The following is a 20,151-nucleotide window of genomic DNA, read 5'->3' as shown; positions in this document are numbered from 1 at the left end:
ATTGCTATGCACAAACTTCTTCCTTAATCACCTGTGCTTCAGTCCTATTATTTTAAAGAAACATTCCTTCAGCTTTTAGTTCTTTGTGCCCATTAGGTGTTTCGTAGAATGTGGACCATTGCAGTAGGACAAGGTTTGGGGGACAGAAAAGTATGAGCATTCTGCACTGTGCAAAATACCAGGGAGCTGTCTCTTATCCTGGAAACAGCAGGATATATACTGTGTATTTAGATAATGTTTCTGGGTGGCTTTCAAAAAACATTTCATTTTTTTAAAGTGGGGAAAATGCTTCTTCCCGTTTCTTCTGCAAGACCTCTATTGTATATTCTGCTGCTTTAGGTCAGAGAAGATATATTCAGAGTACATACTACTGAAAAACATTAGCGTCTTGCTTCCACTGAACTCCCCAAATATTCTCCCCTCAGAGCTGGATTGTGTCCATCACTGCACAGCTCCCCCCACTGCATGAGGAACTCAGGGCAGCTTACTCCACTTACGTGGTCTCCTCCACCCTTCCTTTATCCTCTTAACCACAAGGCTGAAAGTGAGTGATAGGCCCAAGGTCCAGCAAGCTTCATGGCCAAGTGGGGAACAGAACCTGGACCTTCTGGGTCTGCGATCCAACACTCCAACCAGCATTTCCCCAAAGTTCCCATAATAGTGAAACTGTTCTAGTCGGTGGCTCAATGTCTGGATGCACAGAGCAGATGCAGGAGGTGCCAAAGGGAAAGAACTACCAAGGCCGAAATCTTAGATACTCCCTAGTGAGAAGGCATAAACCCCACAGAACACAGTGAGTCTTAATGTGCAATTGTATGCATAGTGGGACAGAAATAGCCCTACAACTTCCAGATTTCCCCAGGTAGCACAGGGCATTCTGGGAGTTGTAGGACATTTTTCTGTCAAAACATCCTTATATCATTAAACTAAAACAACAGTAAGTATGTTTTCAAAGAAGTAAATCTCACTGAATTAAATGGAGTTTGTCCTAGTATGTTTGCATTGCAGACAAATTGCAGACAAATTGCGAAATAGTTCTACTAAAGCCTATAGAAATATAAATCACACTCCATAGCAGTTATAACTCTTTTCTTTTAAACAGGATAAAGTCATAATGTATGATTTGAACCCCCTGCACCCCCAAAAGATGCAAGGGATATTTGGCTTAAGATTAAAGTGGGGTTAGGGAACCTGCACTCTTCCAGATGTTGGACTATGACTCCCATGATCCTTTGAGCACTAATAACTTCTGACTAAATAGACAGGCTGGTAAGACTGATGGAGACTGGAGTCTAACAACAACTGGAAGGCTGAAGGTTACCCACCACTGCATTAAAAACCCCCTGACACTTTATTAGACATAACTCTTGCTATTATCAACTGAACAGCTCCATCTTTCTCCACAAAACAGCCCAACTGTGAAAATAAGATGATGAGAAAACCATTCACATATCATGCAATTGGGACCTGTTATGTGAAGGACGGACATTCTGCATCTATTTTTGTTTTTCAGCCAGGTCTTGCATCTCCTTACATTAGGCACTGGAAAGCCCCAGGCCACACACCTCCCATCCCTTTGCATTTGAAAGGCCAAACAGACTTTGCTAAATGGAAGGGCACTGTGCAGAAGGAAGGGCACCCCAAGCTTTCCTTTCTTGCTTTCCCCTCTCAGTTTGTCTCTGTGCTCAACAGTTACGTTGTGTACCACATACTTGGAATGGAGCACATAGCATGAACAATGTCGAGGGTTTCAAGAGCCATATGTACACACACAATTCAAAGCAAGGGAAAGAACATACTTACTTGGAGTCCACTGAGGAAGGGCCTTGGCTATTACAATCAAAGTGGGAAGAGGGCAACACGGAACAAAGGAATGCTGCAGGGGACTGGTTATGCATGGATGAAATCCTCTGCCCAGATGATGAGCTAGCAGGAGACTGCGCAGATGCGGGTGTTACGGGAAATGAAGCGCTACATGAAGGCGAGGAGAGCGAGATAGGCGAGCTCAGCGATGAAGAGGAAGAAAATTTCTTCTCATTAGGGTTACAAGGCTGGATTAGAATGGAAGACTGCTTGATTGGCCTGCTTGGAAGAGTAGCAGAGGTTTCTGGTCCTGGAGGCTGTGGCTTCCCTTGGTATGGATTTTGAGACTGAATAAAGTGTTTTGGACGCTCATAGTTAAACATACTTGGTTGGTACATAGAGGACACAGATGGGAGATTACTGATACTCATGGGGACGCTTTCACAATTGTCCTGAGTTTTAGAAGGTGGAAATGGGCTTTGGATTGGTGGCTGGAACCAATTAGACGATAAATTTTGTGGCCTTTCTTGGCTAGGTTCCTGGCTGGAATAGAACCCCTGCCTCAGCAAAGAGTGGCTCTCTTGATGATGACAATCCCTTTAGGAAAACAATACAAATAAAAGTAAAATAAATTGCATGCCACAAGGACTAGTAAAGTTTATGTAGATTCAGAAAAACAGAAGGGAACCAATAGATAAATGTGGCCCAAAATTGTCAAATATAGTTCTTCTTCTCTTCTTATACCCTCTTTACAAATTGTTTGAACCTTTAAACAGTCAAATACACCACTGAACGCTGACAGGCATTTAAAAGTGACTGTCAGTGTACCCTTGCATTTTAAACATTCCCACTCCATGTATCTAACCTTACTTTAAAACTGCCTTTCAAGCTGCTCATATTAACTTACATGGCAATTAAGCACATACTAAGCCCTTGTCCATTGTAATCAACCACTTTTGCCACATCACACACAAAATTACCACTAAAAGAACAATTTGCACATGGAATGACTTAAATGCTCAACATACAGTACAGTGGACTATTAATAGGCACATTCAAAACAAAGTAAAATCTTGGTTCTGCAAACAACCATGATTATACACATAGTACTGGAAACTTAACACGGATAGCAACTGTTGAACTAGTTGTGTCCAATTTTTCCACAGATGCATCATAATTTGTGTGGAAGTAAAATACATGTATAATGAACAGATGGCAAGGAGCTCACAGCCAATCTAACTTTCATTACAAAGTAAGCCTCTGGTTTTCGTAGGTCAGAAAATAGCCTCCAATATTTTAACAGAAGTACACCAGCCAGAAATCAAACACAATATTAGAAATGTACAAAATGTTCCAATGCAACACACTTAAAAGGATTCAAGCTGATGGTTATGTAATAAACTATATAAAGATTAGCAGAATATGGCTCTTCCAACTGTACTGCTAGCCTTCCAACAACCAACTTTACAATTACAGATACAAGGTCCAACAAGTAAAAGAGCACATCTGTCCAGCTGAAAACAATGGGATATGTGAATTTTCATCCCCCTGGATTGTGTACAGATCTGCAGAGATAGATCTTGTGTAGTATATATGTGCACACACACAACTGTCTGTCACACACACTGAACACACTGTACTCACACACACTGAACACATAGATACACATATTTAAGCATATTCATTCTGAAGCCTGAAGATTTTCCATGTCTAGCTATTCTTCAGATTAGAATATGGTTTCCTAAGCAGTTTCCATAGTATTTCTGAAACCAATGAGCAGCCCTAAAGAAAAAGATTTTAAAATAAAATCAACCTCATCCTTTAAGTAACTCTTACAAATTAAAGTTTATGTAGCATTTATGTTCACAAAATTCTTTCTCTGTAAAAGCAGCCTTAATTGTCTCCAAGCACACATTCACATAGATAAATGTTACAATTCCCACAGTGGTGGTGACACGTCTACTAGCTATGGTGATTATGGTATTACCATCAGCTATTGCCCACACAGATACCTGCCCACAAACAGCCAGGGAGTCTTCATGAACAAAAATCTCTTGTATAAATCAGCTCCAAGATCTTTCATAGGGCAGTTGTAAACAATACTTTGTCAACTAATTTAAAGGATAAAAATTCAGAAGTGGAGCAAACATCCTGAAGGTGAATGACATTAAACTCTGTCCTGTGTGTTTGAAAGATTTCAACAGTCCAGTAAACTCTACAGGTCATGAGTTTATATACCCCAAGATGGGGCAAAGCTGAGCAGCAGAGTGGAGATGAAAAGGGATGCTTGAGTTTTGCTCTATCAGCAACTTCCCCTGCTTAAAATCTCCTCCACCAGCTGCTTTCCTCAGCAGGGTTCCAGATCAGCTGTTTTGCCAAGTGAGGTGCAGCCTTCCTTTCACAGAAGAAGCTAAAGTAGGTTCCATGAGGTCATACCCTTCCAGATAGTAACAGAAATTAGGGGGAGGGAGTGAAATTTAAAGTTTCGTTTCTTTGGACAATTGTGACATGTCGCACATAAGGTGCTCCAAAGAGTAACACCACAAAACAGAATTCACCTATTCCACCACCCGCCTGCATTCCCATACAGTGAAACTAAAGTAAGATCTTTGAATCACCTAAAAACTGGCACGAAGAACATGAGGAACATCCCTTCAGTTAACATCACCTCTCCTCTCTAAAACAAAACGCCACCACCAACACACTCATAAAAGTTGGAAAAGTCTCTCGGCCCCCACAAAGGCTGAATCAAGAAGTGCGATCCCAATCTAATTGGCCTGCCAAAGATGCATATGCTGCTAAGGAGTGTCGAAGAGGACAGATATACATTAAAACCGAACGTTTCCTCTGCAACTCGTTTTAAAAGCCAGGATTTCAGTGCACCTTGCATCCCAGTACTAACCCCGCCGTCTTAACCTTCTGTAGTAAAATACGCTCGGGGTACAAGTTAACACACCTGCGCGCTACAGAATCAGAATGCTTTTCTGGTACGCTGAAAAGGACCGACTGAACAATCCCCTAAAGCGCTAAGAATTGCTACAAAAGAATGCCCGGTTTATACTCTTTACTACAGATGCAGACCAGTGAACCGCACTATAGGTGAAACAAGAAGTAAGGGAAAAAACAAAGAGGGATCTTACCTATAAGCAAAGCAAGGTATCACCTGTTGGGGGGGAAAGCTAGCCATTCACTAACACAGACTACAAACATAGCTCTCTGCTTAGTATTAATATGACCGGGGACTTTTATCCGCTGCCAAATAATGACATCTGGTGTAGTCGCTTGTCCACCTACCCAGGCTAGAGTATCAAAATAAAAGTCCCGGTCCTGCCTGAGCACCACTATCACCTACGTGAAACAAACGGAGAGAACGCCGCCTTGCTAAAGCGCCATCCCGAACATGCCTACTCGGGAGAAAGTCCCACTGAGTTAATTGGGATTTACTCCCAAGTAAAAGGATCCGGGATTGCCACTTCGGTTGCGTAACCCACTATTGTGCATCTCTATATTCGAGAGGAGATCTTAGCAAGTTAGTGGGGCTACTCGCGAGTAGGCTTGCAATCTGCGCTGCAAGTTTATTGGCCGAGCGCCTGTGTCAGCAGGGATACCGGACGGGGGAAACAGCAGCATAATCGAAACTTCTTACAAGGAACAAAGTTAGCTAGTGATATCCGTGCGAACGGGTCTTTTTGATGGGGGAGGGGCGACCCAAACAAGAAAGTACAGGAACTGCTGGTTTGATGGGAGAGCTGAAAAAGTTCCGTGCCAAATCCTCATCCTTAATCGGTGCGGAACTTTCCACCCAACAGTCGATGCAACGGTGCCGGCTATTTCACGGAGTCTCCTAAGAAACACTCCCACCAACCTTCAGCAGGACTGCAATGCTGAGCAACAGCCCTGCGAGCCGGGACTAGCCTCGACCTACCCGCAGTGGAATTACGTTCCTGCGTCCCCAGATCTTGCAGCCTGGTCGGGGCAGATGCTGCGCACCTGCTTTTGCACAGGCTCTTCGGACGGTTAGTAAGTCCCATAGGACGCTTCCGAGGAAACATGCCTAAGATTTAGGTTATAGTGATGCATGCTGGGGACTTTGGAATACATTTCTGAGCCAAAGTACGACTACAGTAGTCGAAGCTGGGCTTGTGATTCGGCTAGGATTTAAAATGCAAAAGTAATAGCGCCTGTTTATTGCAAAATGTGCACGAAAGAAAAAGGGGAAAAGAAAGTGGTTTAGGCTGCAATCCCTACTTGGGACCAAGACTCTTTGAACACCGTGGGACTTAGGTCTGAGTAAGCGTGCAGGAAAGCGCTGTCAAAAGATGCAAAACAGGTAGTCGTGCCTCGGATGCTCCCTTCTGTGGTTCTCTTTGAAATGAAACCTTGCATAGAGGCTCCCTCCGTCGAGGGAACTTTGATTGTGAAGCAGCGGCAAGCGACGATTGGGTAGCACACGATCAGATTTCAGTACTTTCAACCTAGTCCTGCTGGCGCTCCTTCTATTCAAGCACCCTTTTGCCCTTCCTCTCTTAAAGAGAGCCTGTGCAAACTTTTCAACTGAATGGTTGTCCCAATACTTGGCTAGAAAAAAGAAAACCGCCTGAAGAAAGATTTTGGAGGTCTCCCCTCTTGAATCACCTAGTCATCAAGTCTAGGCATGAAAAAATGAGATTAATACTGCCCCTTCAATTCTCCGGTCATTTTGGCTGGAATTTGCCTCACACCACAGCGACCCAGTTCTTCATTATTTCCAAGATCTGCCACCAAAATCTTACTACTTAGTTTAGCCCACTTAACCTGAGGTCTTGTTGTGTAATGTTTTAAATGTCTTACAAAGTAATTTTTATAGGCATGGCATAATTTAAACTATTAAACTAATATAGTTTTTAAAAGCAAACATAGCTGTGATGTCCAGACAGAAATTTCCCCAAATCCATGTTGCTATAGTACTTTTATAAGGCTAACCAAAAGATCATCCAAAAACTTGCACAAGCTAAAAGCAGGTTGCAAGCAGGTGGTTTGGGAGGGAAATAAAAAGTGGCCAGAGGAACAGTAAATGCCTGCAAGGTCAAACTATGTTGCATACTTGCAGGCTCCCACAGGACATCTCTGGCCTAGTTTGAAGTTGCAGAGAATATGAGTTTATCCCCCTCATGCCTTTTGTAACTTCTTGCCTGATTATAAGATCTGGGATTTCAAAATGGTGCACACTTTTGGTGATCTTTTGGCTGCAGCAATGTGGATTTGGAGAATAATGAAGTTTAAAATGGTAACATATTAAATAACCAATACACACACCAACACAATATGGACACAAAAACTAAAACCAGCCAAATGTATAAGACTTAAAAGTGCACTGCAGGGACTAAAAATCATGGCTCTTAAACACCCAAGGAGAAAATCTTTAAATTGCATAAATTGCATATTTAAATCAGAAAAGAAAGCCCTACAACTTCTAGCATTTTCCAGTCAGTCATGCTGCTTGGGGAATGCTGAGACTTGTCTGTTATTTGTCTTAGGGTGCAAATATAATACATTATTATTATTTTTTATTATCAACTCCCCTCCCCAAAAAGTCCTACAACACAACTTGCTGTGTGACCTTGCCAGGATCGTTTATGGCTGGGCCATGTAGGGGATTGTAGGACTCCCTGAAAACAGGGCTGTAGGATTGATCCCTAAAGCTACTAAAATTCTTTAAAAGCCTTGGAGAAAGAAGTCTTAACCTGGGGTAGAAAAGACAGTGCTGGCTAGGACACACTGTGGGCAAACTGGCCATCTGTGTTGCTGGAAAGAGTGGGGTGATCGACTTCCCTCGTTTCTGGTTGCTTTCCGCCTCACTCCAGTCTGGTTGCTGCTTTCGGAACCGGATGAAGCTTCCAAGCACTTTTCAGGCTGGCCCATCTGAGCCTTGTAACAATAATCTGGATGCAACTGCAGCTTGAACTACTGTGGCCTGGACTTGTTCGTCAGCTACACACACAGCCGGTGCACTGGCCAAAGCTGCCAAAATAAGCTCTTGAATGCTGCTACTCCCTGAGCACCTAAAGCAATATTTTGTACCTCTGGTGTATTTGAAGTTATTTTGGGCTTAAATCAACAGACAGCCTCTCCTGAGTTTTATGTAGGTATCAAAGAACAAATGATACAGGATGCATGAGACACGGAGAAAGGGCAGTTTCTCAACGCTGCCTTCTGGATTTGACCAGCTTTTCCCAATTGTGAGTTCCCAGAGTTGGACTGTAACTCCGAAAATCTTCCTCAGACAGCATGGTCAGTGGTCAGGAATGATAGAAGTTGGAGTGGGGACGCAGACTTGGAAAAGGCTTTTCTAGATCCTTCTCCATAGAACAGGAGAGTGCAAAAGAGCTATTCAAAAAGTTACATCGTCATTTTTGGTCATACCAGGTTTACAGAATCCTAGAACAGAAGAGTTGGAAGGGGCCAGAAGGCCATCAGGTACAACTCCCAAAGGTTTCACATTTGAATCAGAAAACCTCACAACCAGGTTAGAGGAGGAATTGCAGACCTATATAAAAACAGTAGAAAAAACTTTGTCTAGAAAGATCATTTGCTGCTTCATTCTGAGAAGCAATTTTAAAATGTCCCAAGTAATGGAAGATTAATGTTCATAACCATCAATAAAGAAATTCAAGATGTTAGTGTGGCCATGGTTAGGCATGTGCATTCACCTCATTGTATCCCAAAAACATTTTGGGCTTTTCTTTCTCCATTTTGGTTATTTTGGGTTTGGATGGGAAAAAAACAAAATAGGCTGAAGAGGACTGAGCATGCTCAGAGGGTGCAGTATATTGAGAGAAGCATTAGGCAACCCTAACAGCAGAACAGGGAACCCTAAATAGCAGAACTTCACTTTCCAACAGGTTCCACTTGTTTATCTTAATTTCCCTTTAGGGGTGTTGGCTGGGGCGTGCTGGGAATGCTAGCATTTTTTCCTGTCTGAACATGCATAGGATTATGCCTTTAGGAGTATATAAGTAAGAGCATAAAATAACCTGGGGGCTGAATAATATAAGCACAGTTGTAGTTTACGCAGGGTGTATAATTCAACGTAAACCTCCACATGATGTGCTGTTGCCAGCTGCATGTTTATAGTAACATTTATTGACAGTATATTATAAAGCACTGAGCAACTTTGCCAAGTTTTTGGAACGAAAGCAAGAGCGAGATGTGCATGAGCCCCATATCATGCGCACACTTGCTTGGCGTACATCTCATTGAACACACTGGGCCCATTTCCACACAGGGCTAAAGCTGATAACAACATCAAGTGGCTTGCTTGGGTTCAGCTTTTTCCGAAGGACATTCTAAATCTGCACAGCGGTCTGTCTATAAAATCTTGTCCATTTGTTTCTATTTTGTTCCAGTGTAGCATTTTGCATTGAAGAGAGGGATTTTGGAATTATTCTGTAGTACATACGAGCAAATGTCATTTATTGTTCAAAGGCAGTCTGATCCAGACTGGATTCTAGATTCCAGTTCTAGTCAGTTCATGGAATCATCTTTTAAACTAGTTGCAGCAATGACTAATTCTGCTGCAATGATTTCATGCGTATGTATTCCAGGGATGCAAAATGTAATGCTGGAACTGACATCACCTTTGGGAACAAATTCCAAACACAGGAGATAGCAGTATGCTATTTTCATCCATGCATACAGTTACTGACATACCCCCATGTAATCCAATTTCAGCACCGGAACTGGGGAGAAAAGGAAATAATTAATCCCACGTTGTTTTGTCTGTTCTTGACTTGCCCAATTGGATCAAAAGGGCATTTAAATTAGACTGGATAAGGTCTTTTCTTTGAAACAAGCAAGCCTGTTATTAAGGCAAAATCTCTTTAGATTCAGTGTGGTTTGATCACTACAAATAGATGCTGTATTTTTGGGTAGCTGCACCTACGTCCCTGCAATGTGGGGAAAAGCATGTGAAACTTGCCCAGAGCTGGGGGTGTTTGATTTGCACTGTGTCAAGGGAGTTTCTGAAAGATATAGCCAACATTTTGGATAGTGAAGGGAGTCCAAGATGGTAATAGTATTCTGGATACATACAGTGGGTAAATGAGGAGACATTAAAAGGCAAAGCTATCGGCTGTTGTGTAGCTTTGCCTTTTTGTGTGTCATCATTTACCCACTGTATGTATCCAGAATATAAATGTCCAGTATTTATTAAAAAACCCCAAAGCACACACTTTAAAACATTTTCAAAGTGTAGGACAATATAGAACACCAGAACAGGGCTGGCTTGAAACATCTTGATGCTCAAGGCAGAATAAAGAAATGGTTTCAAAATCTGTCCTTAAGAAAGTGACCTCATGGCAAGCCTGTTGGTACTTTCAGAGATCCTGGAAATAGTGTGGCCATGTGTCCTGCTGTACAGTGGACAGTCCTCCAATTTAAAATGTACCCTAAAGGAAGGGCTGTCTAAGCCAAGAGTGAAGATGAAGAAATGCAAGAAAGGAGATTAAGGCCATGTCAGATCCATCAACATTTAGCGCCTGGATTGCAGATTGAGCAGGTACATGTATCACCTGTTCAGAGCCCTTCCTGCTATGGCAAGATATACTGCATTGCTGTTTAAAATTATAAATTATAGTTTCTAAATTTGCTTGGAAATCTGTGTCATCTTTTGCCCATTTTGGCCTTTTGGTCACCCTGTGTTAGAAGTTACAATAATACAGAGAGTGGGACTTGCAAAGTAGACTTGATACTAAATGTATCATTAGCAAGTATGCCAGATATTAGTAATAGGCATGTCTTCTCCTGCATAGACACACATTTCAGTGGAACAACCGGCCATAGGTAGGAGCACCCTCCCCTACCACGATCCCAACCAAAATCCAGTGAGGTTTCTTTTTCCTGTCTAAACTCACTGTAGGTTACATACTTGCGTGGCATTGGGACCATCACCACCAACAAAACCATGGGATACTTTTCAAAAGCCTTGAGGTTTACTAAATAAAATAAACACACTAGATTAGGTCTTTCTAAGGCAGGTGAAGCCAACTTGTAGCCCGCCAGACATTTTGGCCTACAGGTCCCATCAGCTTTGGCCAGTGAACAATGGGACTTGTAGACCAAAACATCTGGAGGCCAAAAGTTGTCCACCCTGCTCTAGAACATTTTCTGATGCAAACTGAAAATAAATCACTGGAAAACTTTCCAATTCAAATCCCTCCACAACCCACAGTACTGCCCAAATTGCTCCCCCACCTCCCATATTGCTATTACTCCTAGAAAGGTGTCAGTGGGTGCTCCAGTACTGAGAAAAGTACTTATAGGTTTAAACTGATGAGCTTATATACTTAAAGACACTACACTGGACAGAGACACACCCTCTTCTGTAGGATTTTGACAACATCCAATTGTAATTGTTTAATATTTAAAGGTTTGATGAAAGCAGCAATCGGTTTGAGTATTAAAATAAAACATCCCTTACTTCCAAACTGTGGGAAGAAGTTGAAGTTTTCCTAGGGGGCTGAATCATTTTGCAGAGAGCTCTGTTATTAAAATTACTTTGTAGAGGTCTAATCAAAGAACGGCCAAATTAAAATCTAGCCCTCTTACAGCTTGTTTATAGCAGTGTGTTCAAAACAGCTAATTTTGTTTAGAATGTTGATTACCAAATCCAGAAATAGCATAATCAACTCCACTCAGCTACATGTTGCTTTTCATCACAGAAAGTTGATGGTGCTTAGTACAAATGCACTGTTATAATGCAGGATTAAGTATTTAGCAACCTTGGCAAGGATTCAGGAATTGGTTTAGGTTTAGTAAAGAATAGTTTCCCTGTTGTGTTTTTGGTTTGCTCCTTAACAATTGCACAGTCAATCTTGTTGACTAAGTGGCTGCAATCCTATTGCGATTTACCTAAGAGAAAGTCCCACAGCATTCAGTGAGACCTACTTCTGAGTAAACATGCATAGAGCTGTTTGTAACTATTACAATTACATTAACATTATTATGTAAATAATGTAAATATTATTTCAGCAATGAGGAATTACTTGAATAATACGACTTTGGGCAAATCTGTGTCCAGTCAAGCACATTTGTGGCAGACCTTACTGCAGTGGCTGCCTTGTGTCCTACAATTGTGTTGAAGGCCCATAATCGACAATCCACCTGTCTTTTGTGGCCAGCTGGTCTAAATTGAGAGGCGGTAGCACAAAGCATCTTGTGCAGTAGCATTGCAAGACTTCCAGGTCAATTTAACATACATACAGCCTGCAGACAGAGCAGCAAGGAACAGGACTTTCAAAATCCACACGTCATACAAGGCAGAATGCTTTTCGTTTTGTTGTTAGATACTGTTTGCAAAAGCCATTTCTAGCAAAAGCAGTTGTAACTAGATTGAAGAGAATGAGATCTTTTCTCTGACTTACCAGTGAAATGAATTATCTGAAGGTTTTTCATACATGCCATGAAAATTCTCACTTTCATCACCGTAAGTCTGTGGCCAGGAGCTGTCATGCGCCACTTGAGTTGCAAAGTCAGAGGGATTTTGTGGCATAACACTGGAAGGTTCGTATCCTTCATCTTTTCCCAGGACCACATATGGGTTGTTAGGTGCAGAGCTGATGTTCATTGTGGTTGTCGTATCTGACAGCCAGGGAGCCGCATTAAAACCTTCGGTCTCTTCTGTTCCTGAAAAGCACAGACGGTGGCATAAGAAGAAATAAAACCAGAGTAGTGACTCAACGCCATATATCATTAACCTGTTTGGATTTGGAAGCTGATTTCAAAAAGCCATATGGGAACTTTCTCTAAACTGGCAATCTCTTTACTCAACATAGTGAAATTTCTTCATTCTCCTGATGAAAAGCTTTTTTTTGTTTTGTTTAGGTGAAACTCAGCAGTAAAAAGCAACAGTAAAAAAGAAGTAAAAAAAAGCAAAATTGTTGTACAACTGTTTAGAAATTGACACTTTAAAATTTTAAGACACAGGAGCCAAGGATCCCTGTGGAATCCAGTACAATAATGGAGCAATAAAATCAGGCCTTCATTTCTTCAAAGGTTTATTTTAGGATTTTTTTAACATTAAAAAAACCCCTGCACTGTTTTTGAAATAGTACTTAACCTAGATTTGACTCAAATCTTCAAAATGGCTAGGTATTCCACAAATCTGAAACCTGATGTCTATGCCTCTTAATTAATTACACTTGTATAATAAAAATGAATTATACTTATTTTTCTTTGGAAACAAAACAGCTTGTGTGAACCTCTTAGCTTTCCATCAAAGCATTGAGCAATGTGAGGTTTGCTTAAGGTGTGTGACGTAACAGCATCAAGAACCCTCTGCTGAGTCTCTGAGCACCAACACTCAACTGGTGTAGATAAGTTACGTTAGATTCTGCACTTGGTGGACTTAATAGGTCTGGGGACGTAAAATGTTAACGTGCTCTGCCTTGGTGGTAAGCCAGTCCTGCTCCATTTTCACACCCTCCAATTCATTCTGCTGAGTGGAGCCCTGGTCTCCCACCCCAATGCCCTGTCCTGGTCGCAACTTTCAGAGGGTGCCTTCAAACCCAAGTAAATTGAGTATCCAAAACTTTGTAGAATTTACTTAACACAATCTTTTTCAGTGCTCCCATTATACTTGTCTGATCCAGTGCTCTGCTGTGCATTCGATGTGCAACACAGAACAGGACTCTTATTTTCCAAACTTAAACTAGGCTTCAAAAAATAAGCTGAAACAGCTTAGAGATCCATTGTTCTGCTGACATCATCTGGGAGACTACAGGATAATTTGGATTCCCTGATCTGGGGTTGGAGACAAAGCCTTGGTGTTGGAATTCCACACTCTGATCTTTCTCCATTTCTCTCAGCCAGCATGGAAAGAAACTTGCTGGGTGCTTCTCTGACATCAGGATATGGGCTGTGGAGAAGGGGTAAAGGGGGCATTCCAAGTTATCCTGGACCCACTGCAGCCTTGGTCCCACCTCCTTTGAGATGGACTGCGGCTAGAGGTGCAAAAATGCCTGTCTAGTGGAAATGTAGAGCGGGACGAACAAAGAGGAAGAGGTTGCCTCCACACTTCTGGTCTGCACTGGATCCAGGGGCTTATGAACATCAGGGCACAATTAATAGGACCGCATCCTTGCTCTCCAGAATGGGGAAGTGATGAAAGAGAAGAATCTGCATTACCTTGGGTAACCAAAAGGGAGGCACTGGATACCACTGCTCCAAACTCATTTGCAGCAATGCATTTAAACGTTCCAGAATCTTCAGGAAAAGCTTCTGTAATCACCAAGGTGCAAACTTCCTCTGAAAGGAGAATATAACTGAATGACTGGCACTTAAGAAGTTTGCAGGTAGATTGTCCTACCATCGCCCTGCCCATGACATCAGTAGGAGTTTCCCTAATTTTCCACAGAATTAGAATGCATTTTTAAAACTACTCTAGGTCTTCCCCTCATCAGTTCTGACATAGACTGATCTTTCTCCATGGTCCAGGATCATTAGGGTATACACCTAAGCAGGTATGCACCTCCCAAACCCAGGAAGAACATCACGGGGTCACAGCTGAATAGTTTGTGCACTCCTGGAGTAAAGCTATTAAGAACACTGGTGTGGGGCTTTATTCTTTCTGTGCACCCCTTTTTCAGTGAGTTGAATTTAGCAGAAGCCTTCCATGGAAGAAAGCCTCCAGAAGAGGCTTCTGATCCAGCAGAGAAGTCCTGCTGGCAGGAGGAGAGGAGGACCCATCTTTGTTGATTCCCCCCAACCCACACTGCCCTCTGTCCCCTGAAAATCCACTGTCAAGGGTTGGGGGACACCCTGGAACTGCAGAAGAGGTGATGCTAATGTCTGAAGGAATGTGGAATCTGATAAGTTCACCTCCCCTTCAACCAGTAGGACAGCTCTAAGAGGAAGTCCTCTCCTGCTGGTGGAATCAAAGTTGGATCCAGCCCAGTGTAAGTGAATGTGACAGTTTTAACCTGATTCTCCTGTGAGTGTATTTATCAGATTTAATAGACCACCTTTCTGCCATAATGTTTTCCAGGGCAATTTACAAAAATCCAATTTGCTGTGGCAACTGTTCAAATTCAGCAAAATGAAGTTGATGGTCAGGGTGTCTAATCAAACTTCAAAACTTCGTAGCATGAAATATTTCATTTTAAAGCAGTAAAATTCCTTTGTAATCATTAATCCCACTCAAATTTGAAGATTGGTTTGAACTCTGAGGTGAAGTATACAGAACAGTCTGTCTTCAAACTTCTGAAAACCCATGACACTGGATTATTTGCAAATGCCATTTTAGTACCATGTGCACACACTTATAAGAGTGAGCTCATTCGAACGGATGGGGCTGACATCCACGTAAACCTCCACAGGATTGGAATAGCGTGATAGAACTCACTCAACTGTAACTCTTCTATAAGACCCCAACTGCTTGGTGACTTTATTCCTTGTTTTGCACCTTCACATGGGATGATTAATTTCCCATTCAACATATACATGTAAGTTGCTGAACATTATTGGCAAGGTGCCAGTCTGTGCACTGCTATACTACCTGGATGTGTCTTAATGCAGGTTAGACTGAACATTTACTCTACTAACTCTAATGGCTTCCTGTGCCTAGTTCTATACTGCTTGCCTGCTTACTTAAAATTACTTACCAGGGACCAAGGATGAGCAAGCCTCTGCAGAGAGAAGGAGGAGAGAGAGAGCTGTTTAATTGTACTAGTTTCTTGACTATTACTAAGCAAACAGAAGTGGCTCGAGCTTTGTCCTCCTTTACATCTGGCTATCCTGTTTCACCATCTGTGATGTCTTGAAAGAATGGATAGCATGCTACACATTACACACAGTGTTTTTATCTTCTCTCTTACCTTCGCTTTTTTGTTAACCAGAAATAGCATCCAATTCAGTGGAGCCAAAAAAGTACACATAGCTGTGGGTAATGAGTAGTTGATCCTAAATGGAGGATAATTCACTACTGCCCAGATGATGGGCCTGAAGCCCCTGTGAGACCACAAGATGCATTATGTGAATGGATGGCCAGTTTCTGGCAGTGTGCAGTGGAAACCCCAACACACAGAGGAATGATAGGATCGTTGAGCTCACCTGCTGATCCAATAGACGGGGAATTCAGATCAGTCCATCTTCCAGAATATATGCGAATATCATTGAACATACGAGTATAAGAATAACCATGCTGGATCAGTCCAAAGAACTATCTAATGGGAAACTTACAAGCAGGGCGTGAATGCATCCATCCCTACAGAATAACACAACTACACCAGTGGAGACAAGGGCTTTGTATTCCTTTCATAAGTAATACTGGATTTTCTCCACTTCAAAAGGACCTTGTGAAATTGTCTTTAAAATCTGGAAGTGAAACTGGATGTTGATGACATCTAAAGCATCTGCAAACAACCATGATTGAGGTAGGATGAATACACAATAAAAGCTTCCTCCGGGAAAGCGCAACATTTCATTATTTCATTAAGCACTGTATTCTGCATATTCCTGCTTTGATTCATTGACACGTATTTGCAAGGAGTGGGAAAATGCAAAATACAGCAAAATCATGTTCTTTTTCTAGATCTTATGATGAAGATGCATGAGTGTCCGGCCCAGCCCCAGCATGGCAGTAGCAACAATAGGTCACAGTCAGAACCTCATCAGAAGCGGCCTGGAAGCATTTGGAGCCCAGATTGGTAGGAAGAACCCAGGACCTAAGAGTTTGGCTATGCCTAGTTCTTCATGTAATGAGAGGAAGAAGCAGAGGGTGGTGGTTTGAGCCTAATTAGAGTGGGGAATTTCAAAATAAACTTAGCAGCTCAGACTTGGGCTGCTTAAATCCCTGTTGATTTTAATGGGATATAAAAGGCCTAGCCCGGTATGGGATTGTAGCATTAGGGATTAATCATTAATAATCCACTTGTTGAACAAAGTGCAATTAAACTTTCAAGTTTGTATTGTCAAGCAATTGGTTGCTTGCCATGTTAAAATCTAGCTGCTACTATTAGGGCTGGCAAAAAATGACAACACAATTTCAAAGGCATTTGATACTGACATTGAAATGGGTTCTCTGATTAGTCTTTTGATAGCAAATACATACGAACATCTTGCAAGTACCCAAAGATGCTTTATTTGAAAGCAGCCCTAAAGTTTTACAAGGCATCCTGTTCTGGGAGCAAATATATGTCTAAGGAAAATTAAGCCCCATTGAATTGAGTGGAATATATTTCCAATTAAACATGGTGAAAAATCAGCAAAACTAAAATGTCTGGGCCAGTTTTGTGAATGTTTGACTGGGTTCCCATTTTTTTGTCAGCTCATGCAGAATTATATAGGTGTGATAAAAGACAAACTGGGGTAACAGAGCTGATTCAGACCTTCAGAAAAGCTGCTCATTCTGTAGATGTGCAGAAAAACAAAATTAAAAACAAAATGTGGTGGTATGTTTGCAGAAGTTTACTCCAAATTCCATGCCAAGGCTTATCATAGTTATAGCCTAGTCTACATATGTAAATAAATGTTTAGGAGTGAAAATCCATGGAGTTCAAGGGTGAGGAGGGTTTCATGGGAACTGGAATGCTGGCTGAAGGCAATATAATTTGGGGGAAAAGGAAATGAAACCATGAGAACAGCAAGATCCTTTAGAGCAATAGTCAGAGAAAACGCTTCTGCCAGTCTTCCCAAATCTTGTGTTCTCCAGATGTTTGCACTCCAGTGAGCAGTACCCCTCCATAGCATGTTCAGTGGCCGGGGATCCTGGCAGCTATCGTTCTAAACATCTGGAGGGCACCAGGCCAGGTGAGTCTGCTGCATGCCATCTTTTTGGCACGTGCTTTAGCGTCACAACCCTCAATGGGCAGGATCGGGGACTTAAGCCAGGATTATACCAGCATCAGGGAGCACAAGACCTGGTTGTGCTCCAGTTCGGACACTGACCTAGGTACTGGCAGTTTTGTGGTAGGGGAAGAGCAGGGACATGGCTCTCCTCCCCATGCATCCATAGAGCGGGACCTGTATGTACAAATGCCTGGTCTGAACCTTTTCCCCCTTTGGGAGGAGGAATTGCATATGTGGGGTTGTTCCAAGTACCATTGTGTCACATGTTTTGTGACTAGGACTACAAGCCTATTCCTCCCCCACCAGAGCAACTATCTGAACCAGTCCTTAGAATGAAAGATACCAAACTGGCCAATGAGACTCAGCAACCCCTTTAACATGCCACCTTCATCTGCTGAATCGCCTGGAGGATGCTGGAGGGTCATCAAAGGGAAAACTACTCAGGCATCTTTATGGAGCTCCAATGCACTCAGGAGGAGAGGGCAAACTCTTACAATTGGGGGGGGGGGGGGGGGATAGCAAAGTGGTAGAAGGTCCTAAATTAAATCTCTAGCTTCTCAAGGTAGGGCTGGGAAAATCTCTTGCCCCAAACCCTGGACAGCCACTGGCAGTCAGTGTTAACATTGCTGGACTAGATGAATTAAGGATCTGATTCACCTTCCTTGTTCCTATGAGAAGTGACTGGGGCAGGCAAGTGACTTCCATTTCCTTCCCTTGTACAGACGGGCACCTCTGTAGCTTCCAACTTCACACACACTGAACTTTAAAAATAACAGTACCTACTTTTTCTTAATATTCGGAAGTCTGCTGAGTCAATTATTTGATTGAACTCTCTGAACCAACGTACTTCAGGAGTGGGTGATGCTCGTATCCGACATTCAAAAACCACTAGCTGGCCTTTGGTAGCAAAAATGTTTTGTAGACCCTGAAGGATTAAAACAGATTGTAACTTGGATATGTGCAACCAAGTTTTACACATTCATGCTGAGCATTCTTTTTGAGAGGGAAATAGGGAATCAATGCAGTTTAGAAAGCGTGAGTTATTTAGGATAAAAGCAAACGTGACTGTACAGTCTAATGGCTGATTCTTTCGCAAATGTAGGCAGTCAAGTTGAAGGAATAAAATTCTAGGATATCATCCTTTTGAACCATCTGACAGAAATGTTTTAACTAGTCCCAGAAGAGTTGGATGAAGGGCGGTCTGTTGAATTAACTTGATGTCTAAAGATTTCCCTTTCTGCACTCTGCTTTGTCCTTTCCCTTCTTCTGGCATATCAAAGATGAACATGACTGGAAGGGGTATATCAGACAAGGCAAACATTTACAAAGGAGCAGAATCACTCTTCTTAAGTGCAGAACAAACACGGCATAATGTTGGGGTTTTGTTCTCATGCTTGTGCTCTTTCAGATGCACGAGATGACAGGAAATGGTCACTCTGGCTGTGCCTGCTGAAAGTCCCTCTTCCTCTCGGCTATTAGAGGTGCTGAGGCCCTGCCCCCTGTTATCTGACTCTCCTAGGAATAACAGGGACACATGTTTGGGGTACTGATGGTGCTGTTCCAGTGATAGCTAATTCATAAGAAGCAAGGTGCTCGCCATTAAACCTGCCTAGACATTTCATATGCTGGCTTGGATGCTCAGCCAGGTATGTGGGAATTGGCTGTACTTAACCAGTGATAAGTGGCATGGCACTCTGCATAGCAGTGTCCTGTTTCACATCCGACTTGGCTCCCCAAGTAGCTCTATATTTTTGTATGTTTTCTGTCTGGGATATTGGCCCCATTTCTCCATGTTCCCTGCAGACACGTATTAACTTGACTTAGAAGTTTCAGCAGCAGTTCCTGGGTTATTTATCGCAGGAATTGTGGGAATGACCAGAGTGTGCAAGTAGAGTGCTCATTTCTTTTCATTAACAATCCTGGTTTGTTTGTGAACCTGGAAACTCTTGGTCTTTTATGGGATAAACAAATCCCAGTTAACCCAACAAGGAGCCATGGTTTGTTGATGGGACGGAGAGTCTCTAACCATCCCTGTGCCTTGGAACCAAGGCCCCATGAGGAGATTATGTGCTTACCTTTGTGAAGACAGGGGCTGCTTCATAGGTCAGTCCGGTCTGGAGGTTTGTTGGACTTTGCATCTATACATTAAAGGAAGAGATACATCGCCATCATGGTATCCTGAATGCAGAACCTTGTTGACAGCATATCTCTTTTCTTCTCCAGTTACAAGAGTAAAGAAAATCTTCAACATTTCATTATCTGGGCTTTGTATTAGGATGAAGCACAATTCAAGTACTCTGGGGGAACATCTGTTCAGTTAGTACACAAAATGATTTGCAAGAAAGCAATAGTATAGCAGCAACTGGTATATGGTGATTTTAGGTCAGCCTTCCCTAACATGGCAACTACCAAATACGTTGTACTACAGTTGCCACAGTTCTTTGTCACACGCTGGCTGAGAAATGCTGGGAGCTGCAGGACATTTTTATGCCTAAAAATGTATAGTACTGTACCCTTAAATCCCAC

At 42.2% G+C, this 20,151-nt stretch overlaps 1 protein-coding gene across 4 annotated transcripts in view; it reads right to left on the bottom strand.

Annotated features, from left to right (window-relative positions):
• The window catches only part of MYOT (myotilin), a 48,645-nt gene that overhangs the window by 12,700 nt on the left and 15,794 nt on the right, over positions 1–20,151 (bottom strand). For 2 of the 4 annotated variants that reach the window (XM_044454380.1, XM_044454381.1), the window contains exons 4-9: positions 19,701–19,763; positions 18,409–18,550; positions 15,441–15,464; positions 13,966–14,085; positions 12,204–12,465; positions 1,804–2,400 (exon numbers count right to left, since the gene is read on the bottom strand). In XM_044454380.1, the coding sequence (XP_044310315.1) occupies positions 1,804–2,400; positions 12,204–12,465; positions 13,966–14,085; positions 15,441–15,464; positions 18,409–18,550; positions 19,701–19,763 (1,208 nt within the window). Of the gene's footprint in view, positions 1–1,803; positions 2,401–3,815; positions 4,821–4,943; positions 5,068–12,203; positions 12,466–13,965; positions 14,086–15,440; positions 15,465–18,408; positions 18,551–19,700; positions 19,764–20,151 lie in introns of those variants that run through there. The other 2 variants (XM_044454383.1, XM_044454382.1) reach the window with 2 other exon arrangements.

The sequence above is a fragment of the Varanus komodoensis genome, unplaced genomic scaffold, assembly GCF_004798865.1.
Source record: "Varanus komodoensis strain SLA01 unplaced genomic scaffold, ASM479886v1 scaffold7_3, whole genome shotgun sequence".
Lineage (NCBI taxonomy): Eukaryota > Metazoa > Chordata > Lepidosauria > Squamata > Varanidae > Varanus > Varanus komodoensis.
The sequence above is the reverse complement of the archived record's forward strand: the minus strand, read 5'-3'. Positions and strand labels throughout refer to the sequence as shown.